Source organism: Medicago sativa, chromosome 6 (genome assembly GCF_051527215.1).
Source record: "Medicago sativa cultivar Bolivia chromosome 6, Bolivia_mono, whole genome shotgun sequence".
Classification (NCBI taxonomy): domain Eukaryota; kingdom Viridiplantae; phylum Streptophyta; class Magnoliopsida; order Fabales; family Fabaceae; genus Medicago; species Medicago sativa.
This window is the reverse complement of record NC_140754.1, coordinates 96132225-96154349: the sequence shown is the minus strand read 5'-3', so window position 1 is coordinate 96154349 and position 22125 is coordinate 96132225. Positions and strand designations below refer to the sequence as shown.

The 22125-nt window shown below is 33.8% G+C and overlaps 2 protein-coding genes and 1 long non-coding RNA gene across 5 annotated transcripts; all 3 read left to right on the top strand.

The window, feature by feature from the left end:
• Positions 1–809: 809 nt before the first annotated feature.
• Positions 810–10777, top strand: VPS15 (protein kinase family protein / WD-40 repeat family protein). 2 transcript variants are annotated; one of them, XM_085720195.1, is made up of 11 exons: positions 810–1187; positions 3704–3826; positions 3931–3976; positions 4145–4305; positions 5298–5377; positions 5748–5853; positions 5985–6161; positions 6262–9381; positions 9703–9947; positions 10036–10135; positions 10361–10777. In XM_085720195.1, exons 1-11 carry the CDS (start codon positions 915–917, stop codon positions 10535–10537), a joined length of 4608 nt encoding a protein of 1535 aa, XP_085576321.1. In that variant the 5' UTR covers positions 810–914; the 3' UTR covers positions 10538–10777. The 2 variants fall into 2 exon arrangements, with proteins under 2 accessions (XP_085576321.1, XP_085576322.1); XM_085720196.1 differs by lacking the exon at positions 5298–5377.
• A 2766-nt stretch (positions 10778–13543) lies between these two features.
• On the top strand, positions 13544–14405 carry LOC146918570 (uncharacterized). Of its 2 annotated transcripts, none has more exons than XM_085720221.1 (3): positions 13544–13678; positions 13756–13857; positions 13994–14405. In XM_085720221.1, the coding sequence occupies exons 1-3, from the start codon at positions 13664–13666 to the stop codon at positions 14234–14236; spliced, it is 360 nt and encodes a 119-aa protein (XP_085576347.1). In that variant the 5' UTR covers positions 13544–13663; the 3' UTR covers positions 14237–14405. The 2 variants fall into 2 exon arrangements, with proteins under 2 accessions (XP_085576347.1, XP_085576346.1); XM_085720220.1 differs by having other exon boundaries at positions 13991–14405.
• A 3872-nt stretch (positions 14406–18277) lies between these two features.
• On the top strand, positions 18278–20077 carry LOC146918569 (uncharacterized). Its single transcript, XR_015016268.1, has 3 exons — positions 18278–18443; positions 18800–18849; positions 19258–20077. It is a non-coding gene; the product is annotated as an uncharacterized LOC146918569 (long non-coding RNA).
• The last annotated feature ends 2048 nt before the right edge of the window (positions 20078–22125 follow it).

Genomic DNA, 22125 nt, shown 5'->3' with positions numbered 1-22125 from the left:
ATTCCGGAACGAGCCTTTGGAGGCGAAGAAGACGAAGCATGTGAACTTGTTCCTCGTGAATGTGCACCGCGATTTATGGAGTTTGAACTCATCGAGTTGTATGTGTAGCAGACTGGATTTGCGATGGAGGAGGATTAAAGAGAAATAATGAATTGCAAAACAAAATCAATCTAAAGGAAGAAATGAAATCGAGTTTAAGGCTCTGACAAACGATGAAAATGGAATATAAGAACGAAGTTTATGATTTGAGGTTTGAATGAAACCGATTTAAGGTTTTTTTTATTAACCCTAAAATTTGATTTTTAAGTTTATGATTTGTTTTATTAAAAAAGAAAAACCAATTATTATTAACTTTTTATTAATTTTATTTAGAGATGATGTGACATGTTTAGGTGGCGTCCACAATACTTAAAACATCCACATGACACGATCGAATGATATTTTATTTGTCAACCGTTAGTTGACCTAACTTAAGTGATGAAAACCTTTCGAAAAATTAACTAGAGACGAAAATATTATATTTTTCTTATAGGTGCGAAAACTAAAATTCGATAATTTCACATAACGAAAAAACTTAAGTAACCCATGCAAATTTTAGATTAATATAACAAAGGCCTTCAAAGCCATATTTTGATAACAAGTTGATTCAAAGTCGTTGGTTTAACTTTCGCTAAGATGAGTGATTTGTAAGTATTTTAGTGCAAAAAAACGCAGCACATGAACACGAGGGTAAATCTGTAAAGCACCAAAATGAACTTAGCAAACGCAAAAGCTAGCTTAAACTATAATCGATTTTGAAAGAAAGAATCACGTTTCTAACTAATTCCCAAACACATTTCAAATGAACGTGTTCAAAAAGCATCGAAGCAACATCACAAAAAAGCGATTCTGCAAATAATCCATCCATAATCTCGATGGGGAACAAAATCGCACGAACGACGCAAGTATCAGCGTCGGAGTATTACCTGCACGAGTTACCATCAACGTATAATTTGGTTCTGAAAGAAGTTCTTGGACGCGGTCGATTCTTCAAATCGATTCAGTGTAAGCATGATGAAGGTTTGGTTCTTGTTAAGGTTTATTTCAAACGCGGTGATTCTATTAATCTTTCCGAGTATGAACGGAGGATTTCGATGATTAAGGAGATTTTTAGTAGTATTGATCATCCTCATGTTTGGCCTTTTCAGGTTTGAATTTCACTTTCTTCTAGTTTGGATTTTGATTTTAGCTTATTGTTGAGTTAATTAGATTTTGATTTTGATTTTGGATTGAAATTTGAATTAGAAGTTATGTTGTAGTTTGAGCTAATTAGGATTTTATTGATTTTAGTTACTTAATGGAGTTGTTGATATTTTGTTTTTTTACTATGTGTTTGGCTCTGACAAAAATTGATTTTGAGTGAATTGATTATGTAGAAGGGGATTTTTTTTATGTAGAGTGAATTGATTATGTAGAGTACCACTCAAGTTGAAGAGAAAAGTTTATCGGACCGCGGTAAGACTAGCGATGTTGTAAAGAATCTACACGAAAATAAATTAAGCGTAGCAGAGATGAAGATATTGTGTTGGATGTGTGGTAAGACTAGATGTGATAGGGTTATAAATGACTACATTAGATAGAGAGTTGGGATAAGATTATAGAAAAAGTGACTTTGTTGCTTAATAATTTAGGGTCCCTTTGGTACGGATTATAAAAAGAGTGACTTTGATACGTAATGTAGAGATTTTTATGAAAAGCAAAAACTGTTTTGCGTTTGTCTACCTAAATGAAATAATTTTTTTAATATAAAATTATTTTCCGAGAAGCTACTAAAAACAGCTTCTCAGGTTCAAGGTTCACCTATTTCTATTTTGGATTTAGATTTTTTAGATTAATTTGATTTTGGATTGAAGTTTGAATGAGATGTTATTTTGTTGTTTGCGCTAATTAGAATTTGAGTGTTTTTGGTTACTAAATGTAGTTGTTGATATTTTGCTGTTTTGATTTTGATTGTTGAGTTGAAATTTTGGATTTTGATTTTTCTAGCTGAAAATTGTGGTTGCGGTGTGTTAATATATGCTTAGTGTTGATGGTGGAAACTAAACTTAGGTGGTTTGGGCATGTAGCAGAGGACCTGTAGATTTTGTAGTAAATAGAGTAGATTAGATGGCGTGTCGTCAAATCACTAGAGGCATATGAAGACCTAGAAAAACTATAAGAGAAACTATTAAAAAAGACCTAGAGATTAATGAGTTGGATAGAAATATGGTACATGGTAGAACATTATGGCGTCATTTGATCCATGCGACCAACCTCACTTAGTGGGATAAGGCTTGATTGTTGTTGAGTTAGTTTGATTTTGATTTTGGATTAAAATTTGAATGAGAAGTTATTTTGTGGTTTGAGTTGATTAGGCTTTTAAGAAGTGTTGAACTAATTAGGATTTTATTGTTTTTGGTTACTTAATGGACTTGTTGATATTTTGCTCTTTTAGCGTGTGTTGGGTTCTGCGTGACAAAAATTGATTGAGTGAATCTATAAAATTGATTCCGTTTAAAAGTTAGCTGAAGGTAAATTGGTTTATGTTTGATGCATTCATGTAAAAGTGAAACAAATACTAAACTTGAGTGTAATCAATTCTAGAATAAAAAACTCAAATTTCTAGCTTCAAGTTAGAATCAACTATGGAGGCAAAATCAACTATGCTCGAGAGAAACCAAACATGTCAAAATTGATTCTAAATCTCTAGAATCAATTTTGGTTCCTCCAAAAGTGGAAGCAATTGTTTTTAATTTTTGAATTGAAATTGTGATTTTGATGTGTTTACTTGCTGAATGCTGAGTAAATTTGATTTTAACGGCTTGAAATTTGAATGAAACTTTGTTTGTAGTCTGAGGGAATTTTAATCACTATGCATGGTTACTGAAAAGATTTATTGATATTTTGCTATTTCTTGCTTGTTTTGATTTTAGTGTAGAAATTGTGGTTGTGCTATTTCCTAACTGATTGCTGAGTCATTTTTTATACTAATAGATTAAAATTTGAATGAGACGTCATTGTTTAAGATAATTATGATTACTGTGTTTGGTACTGAAAGGACTTGTTGATACTCTGCTATTTTTTAGTTGTTTAGATTTTTGAGTTGAAATTGTGGTTGCACTCTGTTTCCACACTTATTGCTGAGTTAATTTGATTTTAATGGCTTAAGTTTTGAATGAGGCACTGTTTTGTAGTTTGAGGGAATTTCGAATACTGTGTTTTGTTACTGAAAAGACTTGCGGATATTCTGCTGTTGTTTTTCCTGTTTTAATTTTGATTTTTAAGTTGGCATTGTGGCTGTGCTGTGTTTCCTAACTGAACTTTAAGCCTATTTGATTTTAATGGTGTATGTAGTTTGAGGGAATTTCCAATTACCATATTTGGTTCAGCGTTGTTGAATAGCAGCTATATCGGCGCTATCCCACTATAGCGTAGTGGAATTTGAACAAACCACTATTGTTCCGCAATCCGCTTTTTACTACAAAATGTTGTCAAATAGCTGCTATCATGACGCTATAGTACTATTGGGTAGCAAAATTTTAATATTCCGTTACCAGTGATTTGACAACATTGATTTGGTTACTTAAAAGGCTTGATGATGTTCTGATATTTATTTTTACCTTTTTTAGATCTTCTTTTGTATCTACTTTAAATTACTCATGTGGCAGTGTCTGTGATTTTGCAGTTTTGGCAAGAAACAGATAAAGCAGCTTATCTTTTGAGGCAATATTTCTTCCATAATTTGCATGATCGACTAAGCACTCGACCTTTTCTTAGTTTCGTTGAGAAGAAATGGTTGGCTTTTCAGGTATTTGTCACTTGTCCACTTAATTTTTTTTTTTTTTTTTTGCATATTAATGTTTTGTATTGTTGTTGACTATTTTTTCTTTTTCGGTTTGGGGTTATACGCAGTTGCTTTTAGCTGTAAAACAGAGCCACGAGAAGGGAGTGTGTCATGGTAAGTCTTGCTTTGATTGAAACTTAAGCTTTTAAAGACATACACAATTAGAAAAGAGAGAGTGCAGTGGAGAAGGATCTATTAGTTTCTGATTGTATTTTCTCTTATCATGGGTTGATTGACATTACATTGATGTTAGTTTTGTAAATTTGCATTCTTTTTTTGAAGGTGATATCAAGTGTGAAAATGTGCTAATTACATCCTCAAATTGGCTTTACCTTGCTGACTTTGCATCTTTCAAACCTACTTACATTCCGTATGATGACCCATCCGATTTCTCCTTTTTCTTTGACACGGGTGGAAGAAGACTCTGTTATCTGGCGCCTGAGGTTGGATCATTTTCTTTTTATATCTATTTGACTTTTTATATTGTCTGTCTTATTTCAATTGGTTGGCTCAGCCAAGATGCTTTTGTGCTATTATTGAGTTAGAAGTTTCCTACAAGTCATCTTATGAAACTATTGCATACAATATTTGCTGGGTTTTCTATTTACTTTTATTATTTGATTTGAATTTTAGTATAAAGACGCTAGTGAAATGTGTACCAGGAAATTATCTGTTTAGAGGCTTATTTAAATTGTGAATTAATCAAGTGGCCCTGATGACTTGATTAAACTAGGACTCTACAAGTCATCTTATGAAACTATTGCGTACAATATTGCTGGGTTTTCTATTTACTTTTATTATTTGATTTGAATTTTAGTATAAAGACGCTAGTGAAATGTGTACCAGGAAATTATCTGTTTAGAGGCTTATTTAAATTGTGAATTAATTAAGTGGCCCTGATTACTTGATTAAACTAGGACTCTACTGGTTATTAAGTTTTGGTTTTACATGTTTAGAAATACTAGTCATCTGTGCTTTAGGTTAGAAACCAAGGTTAACAAAAAATCCGTCATGTTCTCAGACAGCCTATTTAACAATTTTGAACTTTATGGCAACAATAGAGAGCACATTTTTTTTCTGTACTTTGTTCAAAATAAAAAGAGTAGTGCTAGCAACACTCTCTTTTCAACACTCTAACACACTCTCTTATTGGCTTAAATCAAGGTGGATCCCACACTTGGGAAATGGGTTTACACTTAAAGTGGTGGGACATACCATACATTAATTTAATCCAATTAGAGAGAATGTGTGAGAATATTGAAAAGAGAGTGCCCCTGGTATTGCTCAAATAAAAAATGCAATTAGTGGCTCAAGACATTAATCCTTCCAGTGTGTCACTGCTTAAGTGCTACCTTGCTGGTCAATACTGTTTTTACAGAACAATATTATATTTCTAACTCTCTACTCATCATTTTTTGGGGCTGTGTCCTACCAGAGATTTTATGAAAATGGAGGGGAGATGCAGGTGGCACAAGATTCCCCCCTAAAGCCATCTATGGATTTATTTGCTGTCGGGTGAGCATTTGTTGCTCCAAGAATCTTTATCTTGCTGAATATGTTGTTTTTCAACCATGTTTACAAATACTTATGTGCACGAAATTTAATTAACTGACTTAACAATGGAGAAAAATAAATTGCTGTGTATTTGTTATTGTAGTAATATAATCTGCAATGCATCATATTGTGTAATTATGGTGAGGTAGTGGTGATGTTTAGTTTGCTGTCGAGTTGATTGTCATATAAATTTTTGTCGAACCTGAAGTCTCTAGATTTACTTTATTGAAAAGCAACCAGTGTGGTCATGCAGACATAATGTTTTTTATTATTGTTTTATTTTTACTGTGTTCCTTCTTGCTAAGGTACAAATATCATTTTACTTCCTCAGGTGTGTAATTGCGGAACTTTTCCTCGAGGGTCAACCACTATTTGAACTGTCTCAACTTCTTGCTTATCGCAGAGGGCAACATGATCCAAGTCAACATCTTGAAAAAGTACTCTATTTGTGTGTTTGTGTCTTATTTCGTGCTCCCACACGGTCCCATCAGTAAGGGGTTATACCCACCTGGGCATACTCATGACTCAGTTTTTAATATTTTAAATACTTCATTCTTTATGGGTGCAGATACCAGATATCGGAATCCGCAAGATGATTCAGCACATGATTCAGTTAGAACCAGAGTCTCGATTTTCTGCTGAAATGTATCTAAAGGAATACGCTGGAGTTGTATTCCCTACCTATTTTTCACCATTTCTGCATGATTTTTACCGTTGCTGGAGTCCTCTCCATTCTGATATGAGGGTATATTTGTTTACCGAAATATATTTTCTGTGCATTGATTATTTGATGTTTTCTGTAACTTGCTTATTTTACCTTGATTCTGTGGGAACAATCTATGCAGGTTTTACTATGCCAGAGTGCTTTCCAGGAGATACTTAAACAAATGATGAACAAGCAGTCATCCGACGATGCAGGTGTTACCTCTGGAGAACTTTTGGAAGAGATGGTTGCCAAAGAAAGCGCGAGTTTCATGGACTCACGAAGGAAAAGAGAGGACATAGGCAAAGGCTTAGTTCATGATCAGTATGAACTTCTTGGTGATATTAATAGCTTACTGAGGGATGCTAAAAATAATAATAAGAGTCCAGCTGGTCCTCAGCAAGGAATAGGAAATGCACAGAATTCAACCTTTCCTGAAAATCTAAAAAGTTTGCAGTCTCCTGGTGAGCTGCTTCAATCTATATCAAATGCATTTCGAGGAAACGATCATCCCTTTTTGAAAAGTATTACTATGAAAGACTTAAATTCATTGATGTCCGATTATGATAGTCAGTCGGATACATTTGGAACGCCCTTTCTACCATTACCAAAGGATAGTATGAGATGTGAAGGCATGGTTTTGATAACTTCTTTGCTCTGCTCCTGCATACGCAATGTCAAGTTGCCTCACCTAAGGAGGGCAGCTGTACTCTTGTTGAAGGCTTCTGCCCTATATATTGATGATGAAGACCGTTTGCAGCGTGTTATTCCATACGTGATTGCAATGCTTTCTGATCCAGCAGCAATTGTGCGTTGCGCTGCTTTGGAGACTTTGTGTGACATTCTGCCCATAGTGCGGGATTTTCCTCCTAGTGATGCAAAGATATTTCCCGAGTATATTTTTCCTATGCTTTCTATGCTTCCTGATGATCCTGAGGAAAGTGTGAGGATATGTTATGCCAGCAACATAGCTAAGCTTGCGCTCACTGCTTATGGATTCTTGATACACTCAATAAGCTTGAGTGAGGCAGGTGTCCTTGATGAACTGAGTTTGCCACAGAAGCCATTTACATCATCCACCCAGACCTCAGGGAGAATGATGATAAATAGTGATGTCCAGCTTCTGCAGCTGAGGAAATCAATTGCAGAGGTTGTTCAAGAACTTGTCATGGGTCCAAAGCAAACGCCAAATATTAGGAGAGCGCTTCTTCAGGACATCGGTAAACTTTGCTACTTTTTTGGTGTGAGACAGAGTAATGACACTCTCTTACCTATCCTTCCCGCCTTCTTAAATGATCGAGATGAGCAATTAAGGACGGTATTCTATGAGAAGATTGTTTATGTTTGTTTTTTTGTGGGACAAAGAAGTGTAGAAGAATATCTATTACCTTACATTGAGCAAGCTTTAAGTGACATGACAGAAGCTGTCATTGTTAGAGCCTTAGAATGTTTGGCTATTCTATGCAAAAATGGGTTCTTCCGGAAGAGGATATTGCTTCAAATGATAGAACGCGCCTTTGCTTTATTGTGTTATCCTAGTGAATGGGTACGAAGATCAGTTGTGTCTTTCATTGCTGCTAGTAGTGAGAGCCTGGGTGCAGTGGATTCATATGTTTTCCTTGCTCCTGTTATACGCCCTTTCCTTCGTAGACAACCTGTATCTCTTGCTTCAGAGAAAGCTCTTTTGTCATGTTTAAAACCTCCTGTCTCAAGACAGGTTTTCTATGAAGTCTTGGAGAACTCCAGAAGCTCGGACATGTTAGAAAGACAGAGAAAGATATGGTATAGTTCATCACAGTCTAAAATATGGGAAATGGATTTACTAAAAAAAGGAATTGATGAGTTGGACTCATTGAAGAGCTGGGCTGAAAAGCAACAGGGTTCTGGGGCTCAACAAATTGTTGGAACTGGCATCCAACAGCCAGGGCTAACTGATAGTGACAAAGCTGAGTCTAAATTTAGAGATATGGGGGCCTTTATGCATAATGATAGCAACATGTTGGGACAACGTGATCCGCAGTTCTCGGAGAAGTTACAGTTTTCAGGATTTATGTCACCAACCTTTAGTGGTGCGAACAGTTTGACATATGACAAGCCATCAGAAGGCATACCTTTATACTCCTTCAGTGTGGACAGGAGAGGAATGGGAATACCTCCTGCAGCTTCTGATTCTCCATTACAAATGAATTCTCTGGGTGTTAGTTCATCTGCAATGTCCTGGGTTAATCCACTTAGCAAGTCCTTTAATTTAGCCAATTCAGTTCCATCACCAAAACTTTTTTCAGGTTCTTTTAGCATCAGCAATGGTTCTAAACAGTTCCACCGAGTGGTACATGAACCAGATCCTAAGGAAAATGAGACAGCCTTTCTCAATAGCACATTTCAAGATGTGGGACTCTCTTCTAATAATAAAGGTACATCAATTTCACTAGAAGATGCTACTACCCAAGCTGATTTATCAGGATTTCAATCTTTTGCTCGGACATCCATCCCTGATTCTGGTTGGAGGCCGCGTGGGGTGTTGGTTGCACACCTCCAGGAGCATCGTTCAGCTGTCAGCGACATAGCTGTTTCTTCTGACAATAGCTTTTTTGTGAGTGCATCTGATGACTCAACAGTCAAGATTTGGGATTCCAAAAAGCTGGAAAAAGACATTTCCTTCAGGTCAAAGCTAACTTATCACCTGGAGGGAAGCCATGCGTTATGTGTAGCAATGCTTCCAGGTTCAGCACAAGTGATAGTTGGAGCATCTGATGGATTTATTCATATGTTTTCTGTTGATCATATCTCTAGAGGTCTAGGAAATGTTGTTGAGAAGTATTCTGGTATTGCTGATGTCACAAAGAAGGATACCAAAGAAGGTGCAATACTTGGCCTTTTAAATTGCCCCATGGATAATAACAGCGTTATGTATAGCACCCAGAACTGTGGCATTCATCTATGGGATACGAGGTCAAATTCCAATTCTTGGACATTAAAAGCTACTCCTGATGAGGGCTACGCCTTGTCCCTAGCATCAGGGCCTTGCTCCAACTGGTTTGTATCAGGGTCGTCCAGGGGTGTAATTACACTTTGGGATCTGAGATTTCTTGTGCCTGTAAACTCTTGGAAGTATTCTCTTGCCTGTCCAATAGAAAAGATTTGTCTCTTCCTTCCTCCTCCAAATGCTTCTCTGTCCTCAACCACTAGGCCCCTTGTTTATGTGGCCGCGGGTTGCAATGAAGTTTCTCTTTGGAATGCAGAGAATGCCAGCTGCCACCAGGTATGGGATATTTGTAACTGTTTATAGAAAATGAGAGCAATATGTGCCAGAACAAGAGCTAGTTCTATCAAATATACTGTCTAAATTCAAATTTCTATTTATCAAGAGAAGATATGGGTTTCTGCTGACGTTTACCACCTTTTGTTTTTATTTAAGTACCTAAAGTGTTGTATAAATTATAATTTAACATGAGCTGGTTTGATGATGTTTATGATATGAACCTCCTGCCAAATTGCTCATAACTATGTTGAATCACATGAAATACATTGATTTTCATTACTTCATATTTATAGTAGTCTGATTATTTTCTTGTACGAACAGGTACTGAGGACGGCCAATTATGACAGTGATGCAGAAATGTCCGATATGCCTTGGGCCTTGGCCAAACCTTCAAGTAAGCCAGCTCAGTCAGATCCAAGAAGAAATGTTAATCGCAAGTACAGAGTTGATGAGCTAAATGAACCTCCTCCTCGTCTTCCTGGTATTCGCACATTGCTTCCCTTACCAGGGGGTGATTTATTGACTGGGGGCACTGATTTGAAGATACGTCGATGGGATCATTACAGGTCTTGTGTTGAACTTCAATCTCGGTTACTTGTTTTTCTTGTGAAAATAGTCTAATTGAATTTATTTATGTCCTGTTTCTGTTTGCAGTCCTGACAAAAGCTACTGCATTTGTGGACGAAACCTTAAAGGAGTTGGAAATGATGATTTTTATGAAACAAAATCTAGTTTTGGAGTGCAAGTTGTACAGGTAATTTATGAATCAATGTTCGATAAGAATCTGTACTTTTTCCAGTCCAGTGTTTTCCAATGACCAAAATCTCCTACTTTTTCCAGTCCAGTGATTGTTTTACTTTTACTAGTCAACTTACTGTACCATCTAAATGCTGTTGGATATTACTTGTTTCTCCTCAAAAACTTCCAATTTGTTTAAAATATAGGCAGCAAAAATTTGACATTTTACTCTTATAAACAGGAGACAAAGAGACGGCCTCTTGCAACCAAGCTGACACCAAAGGCAATTCTCGCAGCTGCCGCCACTGATTCCGCCGGTTGTCATCGTGATTCTATCGTGTCTGTGGCTTCAGTTAAGTTAAATCAGAGACTTCTACTCTCAAGTGGTAGAGATGGGGCCATCAAGGTTTGGAAGTAAATTACTAAAGTTCATTTCGGCATTGTTGTACATAATTAGCAATTCCTGATAGCTAGTAGAACTGTACATAAAGTAAGTTATAGGATCTAACCAAATTTTTGGCATACACTTGATTTGTACAGCAGGTATTATTAATGAGAATTAGATAAATTTGTTAAGCTTTGAATGTTGACGTGACGGTGTCAGTAGTCTGTAAGATTATTATTATTTTAAATAATATATTTTTAGATAAAGCACAAAGTTTTTGAAGGTGTCGTCTTGGTTGGCCTGATGAATTGTCTTGAGGGCATTTACCAGTTTTTGTTAGATGTTCTGAGTCTTGTGGCTCCAGTTAGTTAATTACCCTTGACCGTATCATGTAAATATTAAACGAGATTATAAGTTTCTCTCGAATCTTGGATTATAAGTCTGCCAATACCTGCTTTCAGCTGTAGGCTTGTATATCACTTTCAACTGCAGTGATGAGTATCAGTAAAAGTGGCGTTAGATAGTGTCTTTCAGAATTTCTCAAATATGAGATGAAGATTACAGTCTGTTGAATTTATTTCTTCAATAATGTTATCAACAATTAAGTTTTCCAGACTATTATTTACTGCTCCAATGTATTTACATGGATATCGATGAGCCATTAATTTAGTACTGTCAAACTACTGTGATTTAAAGATCAAATAAGAGAAGTTATGGGTTCCTACTGTCCATTAATACAGGGCAAATTATATGTCAAATTACTGTCATTAATTTAGTACTGTCAAACAAATGTCATTTAAAGATCAAATAATGTTATCTGTTTTCGATCCACTCTTCCTTTCTTCTATTTCAAATTCTCATCCATCCATGGCCCATTTTTTTTTTTCTTCCTGTGTTGGATGCTTTGTAAGATATCTATATGTATATCAGAGCATGTTCAGAAATCAATATGGATTTGCTCAAATGAATGTATGAGGGAGGTCTTTCAATCATTTCTCTAATAATAATATGAATGATAGATCTTTGATTGTATGAAACTAGGAACAAAATCTGAAAATTGAATCCTTGCAGATTTTTTAGATTTGTAATACTCAGTGTTACAAATATGTTGGAAAAAAAAAACACCAAATTGGACCGGAATATCGGCTTCTCATTACAAGTGTGACATGTCCCATATGCTTGTAAGAAACAAATTTGCAACTACTCATTCAAATTGCAAGTTATGAAAAATTTCTTTATCATTCATCATGCTTATTGTTGTGGAGATGTAAGTTATTATCAATGGAAAATATTGTCTACAAGTGAATTGATATTCATGTTAGTTGACCCGAAAGAACCAAGTGGCAAAGCGGGCCGGCCCGCCCCATTTAGGCCCGCCCCGTCTAAGCCCGCTAAAAATGAGACGAGACGAGCCGAGTCAAATTTTGTGACCGAGTCTAAAATCTAACCCCGCCCCGTTTTGTGGCGGGCTTGCGAGTTGGCGGGCCGGCCCGCCATACAAAAACTTTTTTTTTTTAATTTTTTTACAACTTAATTGTTACAAAAATACTAGGTTGCTTTGATCGTAAAAAAATATAAAAGAATAGGTAGCAAGTAAATTTGTGAAAAACAAGATAATTATCATTGTCGAATTCAACATCATAACTAATAGCTTTCTTTCTTCAAAAAAAAAAACTAATAGCAAAATAAGGCAAATGCGCAACATAAAACAAATTATAAAATAAGTCTCAAAATAAATAAACTCAGCAATCAAGATAAACCCAAAAGCATAAAATAAGTCTCAAAATATATCTAACAACCAAAATAAATCCAAAAACAGCTGAAATTTTTTCACAAATTTTCATACTAGAGTTGCCTCATACAAATTTTACATACCATTGATTTTTGATTATGATATATTGTCAAACCAGACGAAAAATGAGGTGGCTTGAAATTCATAAATGGTTTGGTTCTTAGAAAATGGCTTATCAAATGTTTTGTATAAAAAGTAAAGGAGAAAAAAATAACACATGATTCAAGAAACATACATTCGGACAACACAAAAATTGCAATTTTGTCTGGAAGTAGACATTCAGACGGCACAAAAACTGTGTTTTTTTGCCTGAAAGTACACATTTAGTCGGCTACTGTATTTTTTCCGATGCGCGCTTATGAAAAGCTTTCAAAAGTAGGAAAATTCCTCAAGAAAAATAGACTTACCAAATGCTTATACCAAAGTATTCCTAAGAGACCATCTTTCTCAGTGAATGCACGCTCAGTCATCATAAGTCTATCATTAAGTTCTATCACTTTCGAGGGGTCCATTTTCCATGTTTTCCAACCTTTGCATGCTTCTATTTCCTGAATAATCACATTTCAATTATTTTACACGTTAGAGAATCTTTTTCACATTGAGCCACTCCAAAAATTGTTCCATAATAAGGATCCCAATGGTTTGCCTAAGATGACAAATTTTCAAACAGTTGCAAAAGCTACTAAATAAACGATTTCAAGAATGCAATGACTGAAATGCCACCATATGGATGCTAGACATTTGGAGCACATGACTTATTAATAATAATAATTGATGTATCTGATATATAATATAGATTAGATACATCAGTTATTTAAAAAATCTAATTTTTTCTCTCGAAGACTTGTTAATAATTGATGTATATGATATAGAATATAGATCAAATACAATAATTATTCAAAAAATCTAAAAAAAAAAATTAAATTTTTTCTAAAACTTATTAATAATTGATGTATCTTTTTTTTTTTTGGAGAGATAATATTTGATGTATCTGATATAGAATATAATTGATTCAAAAAAATCTATAAACAAAAAAAATAGGGTAGGGTCGGTTATAAAAATCCCAGATAACCAAACTCTTTCAGGTTCTCTCTCTTTCTCTCCGATTGCAGGTATGTGTGTATATTTTTATTTTCTTTTTCAATCAATTCTATGATTGTGATCGTGTGTTAGGTTAGGGTTCTCTGATTTTCACTATCTCTTACTTTGGGAGTTAGGGTTTTAAACCTTATGCATGCATGGGGATGGATTTTCTGGTGTAACCTAACTTGTGTAACATGATTTTTGTTTTACCCCAAAAATTCACAATTTAACTAACTATACTATTTTGTATTATATATGCAGCTCTCTCACAATCGCAAGCAAAAATGACTTACTCCAAGGCAAGTTTTTCTTTCTTTCTTTCTTTTGATCATCCTAGTTTCACAGTTATTTTAGTTTCTTTAAACCAAATCAACAGGATACCGCACTGGCATCGTATTATCGTATGCTTAAAGATATGAAGGATGATATTAAGGATCAGATTGATTTTCCCGTGTCTCTCGATAGACGTCTAGCTCAGGCAAGTTTATTATTATTATTATTATTATTATTATTATTATTATTATTATTATTATGTAATGCTTTTGATTCAAGTTTCACAATTTTAGTGCATATTTGAGTTCTTTAATTAATATTATTAATCTCTAAACCAGCAGGAGAGAGTGGGGGTGTGGATTCGTAATCTCATTGATAAACGTCGTGCTGAAATAAAGGCTGAACGTCGTGCTGAAAGAGCGGCTGAAGTTCGACTGCATAGAGTTTCTGCTAGACCTCGAACCAAGACAACTGCTAAATCTCCAAAGCAGACACCCAAGACAACTGCTAAAGCTCCAGAGCAGACACCCAAGACAACTACTCAAGTTCCAAAGCAGGAGGGAAATATAGTGTTGGAGACTTGATTGATAATAAGTCCTGTTGTTGACTGTCTTGTATATAATAACAATATGTTTAAGAATTTAGCTTGGTTCTTAGGATCTTGGATTTTGTTTCGTTACTGCCTTAATGCCTTCTGAATTTAGCTTGTTGCTATTTTAGCATTTCAATGAATGAAGCTTAATTCCTGTAAAAGTTGCCATGTTTGTATAAGTAAACCCCAAACACTTGCAGCTTTTTTCCACAACATAAACAATTAGTGGTGTAAGTAAAACATGATAACATTTTTTCCCCATATAGATAAGTTTAATTGATATGCACTTTCAGTGTAAAAATCTACACATATCAACCAATTATAATCGTTGAATTATTAAAAAATGTTTGACTTTAATTCAAACTATTTAAAAGTCTCTCATACTATATTGGTTGTAATTGATTGACGGTGTAAACATATTTACATTGTCGTTGTATCAATACTAAACTCTATAAATATATATATTTGAAAAGAGGAAACAAACTGTGAAAATATTTTATGTACTAACCTGCAACATGTCTTTGAAACATAGGATCACCAAATTTTTTCATCCAGACAAAATCATCATATTGTGAATGGTACTGGGTATCCTGTAACATTTGTGAAATAAATTTGGTTTTAATGTCTGCTCATTGATGACAATATGTTACATCTAGCCTCTTGGCATATAATCCTGAGTTTGATTATTGTTGTGCACATCCTATGTTTGGTTCGACTATTGAAGGAGACAAAATTGACTCTAGAGCTATATATGATTGATTTTTACTTTTTTGGATATTCTCGAGTAATATTATTTTGTCTCTAGCATTCAGGTATATGATTGATTTTTACATGTTCCAATTTTCTACTATCAAATATGAAACTCTTACTCACACTTGATATACCACACACTACCAAAACTAATATGTTTGAAGTTGTTGTTTAAAATCATATGGAATTTTAATTTCCACAATTGGAAATTATAAGTACCTAAGGGGAATGAGATAAGTGGCACTTGAAAACTCAACTTCCAATATCATAATTACACTTAAGCCCTTTAACATTTGTATTTCTTTCATATTGTTAATGATTAATCATTAATGATTTGCTAACCAAGTGATTGGGCTTAAGTGGTTAATGAGCTCCTGTAGGATGAATTGTTCGGAAGAACCCAAGTTCGATTCCTGGTGGAAACAATTCTTATACTTTACGTTACCTCCCAGCCAAACTTCATATTACTAGGGCCCTTTACCCGTAGAAACCGGAGGATTAACAAAAAAAATATCATTAATGACTTGCTTCTACGAAATAATGACATAAATTACGATTCCTGGTGGAAACAATTCTTATACTTTACGTTACCTCCCAGCCGAACTTCAGATTACTAGGGCCCTTTACCCGTAGAAACCGGAGGGTTAACAAAAAAAATATCATTAATGACTTGCTTCTACGAAATTACTAGGGCCCTTTACCCGTAGAAACCGGAGGGTTAACAAAAAAAATATCATTAATGACTTGCTTCTACGAAACAATGACATGTAGTGTTACATAAATTAAATTATTGATGTGTAATGATCAATAATTAAAAGAATAAACTGTGTTTTGCCTTTTCCAAAGGCTACGTCAGCTGCTGGAATTCCCACATGCTGCAGAAAAGGTGCATAATCTGATCCTCTACCTCCTAACCTTCCAAACTTCTAGATAAATGGTTTATGAGAATATTCAGATTACACAGATATTATAAAGTTTAATGTCACTGATAACTCACTAATTTATTGAATTGAAATTAAAGTAGTAAACTGAATGTTTCTTCTATGCAATGTTGATTTTAATCTTCTCTCGGTCTCACTAATATGTATACCCCTACGCCATATTCCCCAGCATCCCAATTGCATAAGATTATTGTTCTTCTAGGCTTCCACCCTCTTTTCTGAAGCTTCCCTAGTCTTTGAGCTACCTGAATTTTCATGTGACATGTAATTTTTTTCCCCTAACTGGTTTTGGCATGAATACAAAAAGGATTTAATTGCTGTAACCAAATGATTATACTTAAGTGGTTAATGAACTTCAATTAAAATAGTTCGGATGAACCTAATTCGAATTTTGACTGAAACAATATTTAGTTAGCCTATACTTGTATTCTGATCGTACTCTAGATTATCATGACATCATTCCCTTAGAAACCATATAATTAATACAAGGAAAAAAAGATTCAATTGACATGAACGGTCAACACAAAGATTTTTTATTGACTCAATCACGATTCATGGCTATCAGATTATGAAAAAATATTTGACTTCGATGATATACTTTAAAAATAAGATGATTTGTCATTGATTTATCGGGTAAAGTGCATCAAAACTATACTAAAAAACAAAACCATGTTTCCCTCAAAAAAAAAAAAAAACCATGTCTACAAACAAAGGGATTGTTACCTCAAAAAGTCCGAAGATTTTTTTTCCTGCCCCTATCACAAAAAAATTGATATGTCTGCCCCTAGTTGAAAACTATTGATACAAATGCCCCTCTTATCCAATTGAATTGGCGAACATAACCAATTTTTCAACATTTCCGGCAAACTTGCAGGCTTTATCTGAAATGAATTGGCGAAATGAATTGGCGAGCATGTTTTTTTTTTAGTTCTTTTCTTTTATGTTCTTGATGTGAAATGGCGAACTAGCCATTGTTATTTTTTTTTCATTTAATTTTTACATGTTGCCAATTAAAATGGCGAGCATGCCCATCTTTTTCCAATTTTTTTTACGGCCTTACTTTTGTTTTTGTTTTTCTTTTATGATTTTTTTAATTAAAAAAACTACCTTTCTTTAATTTAAATAAACAACCTAAAATGATTTTGTTATCAAGCATTTAACAAAGATACATTAAAATGAAACATTTTATTGTAGGGGAAATGATGTATTTATAGTAGTGAAGATAAAAAAAAAACAAAGGAAAAAAAAACAAATTTATGATATGTTTGCCATTTCAAAGAGAGAACCAAAAAAAAAAAAAAAAAAAAAAGAAATGGCATGTTCGCCATATCAATTGTAGAACACCTACAAAAAGTAGAACAAATTGGAAAAAAAGTTCATGTTCGCCATATCAATTGGAGAACAAGGGCATATGTATCAATAAGTTTGAACTAGGGGCAGACATATCATTTGTTTTGGTGATAGGGGCAGAAAGAAAAATTTTTCCAAAAAGTGTTGCAGTGCCACTATTAGGATCAACTACTCCAAATGCATCCCTATATGGTTTGTCTAAGATGACAAATTTTCAAATAGTTGCAAAAGTTACTAAATAAAAGAAGGGGAATTAGTCACTTTAGTCCCTGAATGGGAAATAAGTAGTCACTTTAGTCCCTGAACGCAAAGAAATGGCAAAACAGTCCCTGAATGTAGACTCTGTTGGTCAATCTAAGGGACTAACAGAGTCTATATTCAGAGACTAAATTGACTAACGGAGTCTACATTCAGAGACTAAATTGACTAACAGAGTCTATATTCAGGGACTATTTTGCAATTTATCTGCATTCAGGGACTAAAGTGACGACTCCTTTCCTATTCAGGGACTAAAGTGACTAATATCCCATAAAAGAATTCAAGAAAACAAGAATGAAATGCCAGCAATGGATGTTGGACATTTGGAGCACAAGACTTATTAATAATTGATGTATATGATATATAATATAGATTAGATACATTAATTATTCAAAAAAATCGATAAAACAAATTAAAATTTTTCTAAGACTTATTAATAATTGATTTATATGATATAGAATATAGATTAGATATATTAATTTTTCAAAAAATCTAAAAAAATTAAATTAAATTTTTTCTAAGACTTATTAATAATTGATGTATATGATATTTTTTTTTGTGGTGTTCGAACTGCAAACTTTGCATATATTATGCACTGTCCTTACCAACTGAGTTAAGCTCACCGGGGACGATGAATATGATATGATATAATATAAATTTTGCCTCGAGTAATTAATATAATTGATTCAAAAAATCTGCAAATAAAAAAGAAAATTAGTCCTTCAAAAAAAATAAAAAATTAGGGTCACTCCCAAAATAACCAAACACTTTCATATTCACTTCTCTCCGATTGCGATTGCGATTTTTCACATTCTCTCGCATTCTCTTCTCTGCGATTGCGATTTCACGATTACGATCGCAGGTTCTCTCTCTTTCTCTCCGATTGCATTCCGATTGCAGGTATGTGTGTGGATTTTGATTTTGTTTTTCAATCAATTCTGTGATTGTGATCGTGTGTTAGGGTTCTCTGATTTTCACTATCTCTTAATTTGGGGGTTAGGGTGTTAAAATTGCGTTGGTGATTTCAAGGATCAATACGCAATTATTGATCTGATTGCTCAAATATTCATTCATTCAACATTCTCTTAAAATTGGGGATTGGGGTTGGTGGTTAGGGTTTTAAACCTTATGCATTGGGGATGGATTTTCTTGTGTAACATGATTTTTGGCGAATGAAATTCGATCATTTCTCACCTTTGTTTTACCCCAAAAATTCACAATTTAACTAACTATACTATTTTGTATTATATATGCAGCTCTCTCACAAGCGCAAGCAAAAATGGCTTACTCCAAGGCAAGTTTTTCTGTAGCAAATGCTTTCTTTCTTTCTTTTGATCCTATCCTAGTTTCGCAATAATTTTACTTTCTTTTATATTACTCTTTAAACCAAACCAACAGGACACCGAACTGGCATCATATTATCGTATGCTTAAAGATTTGAAGGAACAAGAATCCCTCACTAATTACTGACGGATTTGTCCAAATTTCAGCTCATTTCTGGTTCATATTTAGTGACGGATTTATATACTTAGTGAGGGATTGTATCCGTATCAATTAGGGACGGAAACCAAAATCCCTCACTAATATTTAGCAAGGCCAAAATTCTTAAGGGATTACCGGTCGTCACTAAATCCGTCACTAAATTAGTTTGCGAGGGAATTCTGGTAGTTTAGTGAGGGATTTGTACCCTCTCTAAAATTGATTTTTCTAGTAGTGAGCAAATGCTTTCTTTCTTTCTTTTGATCATCCTAGTTTCATAATAATTAATTTTAGTTTCTTTAATATTACTCTTCCTTCCTGTGTTGGATGATGCTTTGTAAGATATCTATATGTATATCAGAGCATGTTCAGAAATCAATATGGATTGGCTCAAATGAATGTATGAGGGAGGTCTTTCAATCATTTCTCTAATAATACTGTGAATGATAGATCTTGATTGCATGAAACCAGGAACAAAATCTGAAAATTGAATCCTTGCATGAAACTTCAAATTGGACCAGAATATCGGCTTCTCATTACAAGTGCGACAGCCTTGTCCCATGCATGTAAGAAACAAATTTGCAACTAATGATTCAAATTTTAAGTTAAGAAAGATTTATTTATCATCATCCACCATATTTATTGTCGTGGAGATGATGATAGTTATCATCGATGGAAAATATACAAGTGAATTGATGATATTCATGTTAGTTGACCCGAAAGAACCAACGAGGCATATCTGATGACTCTCGAGACTCTCCAAACTTCGTGTTGCCCTTGACTCCATGATTTTGCAGTATGTACATTTTTTGCCATTTTTGCAGCATCATAAATTCGAGGGAATGATTGGGAGCCATAATTATTATGTTTAGATGGTCCATATATCTGAAAAACAGGAAAAAATAATATTAAATTGGAAGTTTTCATAAATTTAATATTTCAATAACTTTTTCTTCAATTTTTTTTCCTCAATAACTTCAACAAAATGTTTCCACTTGATCATCAGACTAGCAGTGACAGAAACCAAAAGAGAGGAGACATTGCCAATTTTTGTTCCTTTTCTCAATCCATTCTATTTCATCTTCTTTTCCTTTGTAATTTGTTGATAAAATCCTTCAATTTTATCTTCAGCAAGCACCCTTCATTTGTCTAAACATTTTCATACTAGAGTTGCCTCATACAAATTTTACATACCATTGATTTTTGATTATGATATATTGTCAAACCAGACGAAAAATGAGGTGGCTTGAAATTCATAAATGGTTTGGTTCTTAGAAAATGGCTTATCAAATGTTTTGTATAAAAAGTAAAGGAGAAAAAAAATAACACATGATTCAAGAAACATACATTCGGACAATACAAAAATTGCAATTTTGTCTGGAAGTAGACATTCAGACGGCACAAAAACTGTGTTTTTTTTGCCTGAAACATTTAGTCGGCTACTGTATTTTTTTCCGATGCGCGCTTATGAAAAGCTTTCAAAACTAGTAAAATTCCTCAAGAAAAGTAGACTTACCAAATGCTTATACCAAGGTATTCCTAAGAGACCATCTTTCTCGGTGAATGCACGCTCAGTCATCATAAGTCTATCATTAAGTTCTCCCACTTTCGAGTGGTCCATTTTCCATGTTTTCTAACCTTTGCATGCTTCTATTTCCTGAATAATCACATTTCAATTATTTTACACTTTAGAGAATCTTTTTCACATTGAGACACTCCAAAAATTGTTCCATAATAAGGATCCCTATGGTTTGCCTAAGATGACAAATTTTCAAACAGTTGCAAAAGCTACTAAATAAACGATTTCAAGAATGCAAAGACTGAAATGCCACCATATGGATGCTAGACATTTGGAGCAAGACTTATTAATAATAATAATAATTGATGTTTCTGATATATAATATAGATTAGATATATCAGTTGTTCAAAAAATCTATTTTATTCTCTCGAAGACTTGTTAATAATTGATGTATATGATATAGATTAAATACAATAATTATTCAAAAAATCTAAAAAAAAAAATTAAGTTTTTTCTAAGACTTATTGATAATTGATGTATTTTTTTTTTGAGAGATAATAATTGATGTATCTTTTTTTTTGGTAGTGACCGGAGTTTGAACCCGGACTTTGCATATTTTATGCATTGTCCCAACCAACTGAGTCACGTGGACAATAATTGATGTATCTGATATAGAATATAATTGATTCAAAAAATCTATAAATAAAAAAAAAATAGGGTAACAGTGTTTATGTTGCTGGATTTGAACAATATATATAGTTGACAAGCAATCAACTTGAATTTCTAACTCAACACAAACTGGTGTTGACGATAGTATATAAATTAACGAGTTAACATTATGTGTTTTGATAGCTTTCCTTTAATCACTGCATGGAGAACTGTGATTAATTCCAATAAAACAGTTCCATAGTTATAGATGTCACTTTTTTCATTCAAGTTCCTTAATTTGTAGTACCTGTAAAAATCACAACGTAGTTAGTTTCACTTGACAAATCCATGATAAAATGAAACTTTATTTTTATATGGTTTTCATGTACTTGAAAAATGAATAGGGGTTGTCTTCAATACTTATTGGGACTTAAGACATGTGCACTTATAAAAATATATAATGACATGAAAGAATTTTTATCTAGTATAGGAAGAAAAATGAACTAAACACAACTGAACCGTTACAACAATTTAGTAAAATTGAACTGAACTGTTGATGGTACTTTCTAAACCGAACCGAACCGCTATGAAAGTTTTGGTGCATTTTTCCTATTTTTTGAACCAAACTATAACTACTTTTACAAATAGCTGCACTTTAACTTTTCGAACTAATTTTCTGTGAACCAAAATATACCAAATTGCTGCTATTGTTGATTGATATTGAGTTTGTTTAAAAAAACCAAAAAATCGAACCCGAAAAGAATTGAATTGTGATTGGCATTTGATGAATCGAACGGATCAGTTCAGTTATATTCTGCTCAGTGTAACTGTTTGTTTTTATTTTTGTTTTCCAACAGTCCTAATGACATGTCTATAGGTTATTTTAAGCAATAAGCTGTTAAAAATAACTTATGAACAAGGGCTTAATTAAGTGCT

Bases quoted from the DNA above. Each gene is read 5' to 3' on its own strand.
- VPS15 (XM_085720195.1), top strand. From the start codon at position 915: ATGGGGAACAAAATCGCACGAACGACGCAAGTATCAGCGTCGGAGTAT. The intron at 3,827-3,930 runs GTATTTGTCACT...GGTTATACGCAG, and splicing joins AGAAATGGTTGGCTTTTCAG to TTGCTTTTAGCTGTAAAACA. The intron at 6,162-6,261 runs GTATATTTGTTT...CAATCTATGCAG, and splicing joins CTCTCCATTCTGATATGAGG to GTTTTACTATGCCAGAGTGC.
- LOC146918570 (XM_085720220.1), top strand. The intron at 13,858-13,990 runs GCAAGTTTATTA...TCTCTAAACCAG, and splicing joins TCGATAGACGTCTAGCTCAG to CAGGAGAGAGTGGGGGTGTG.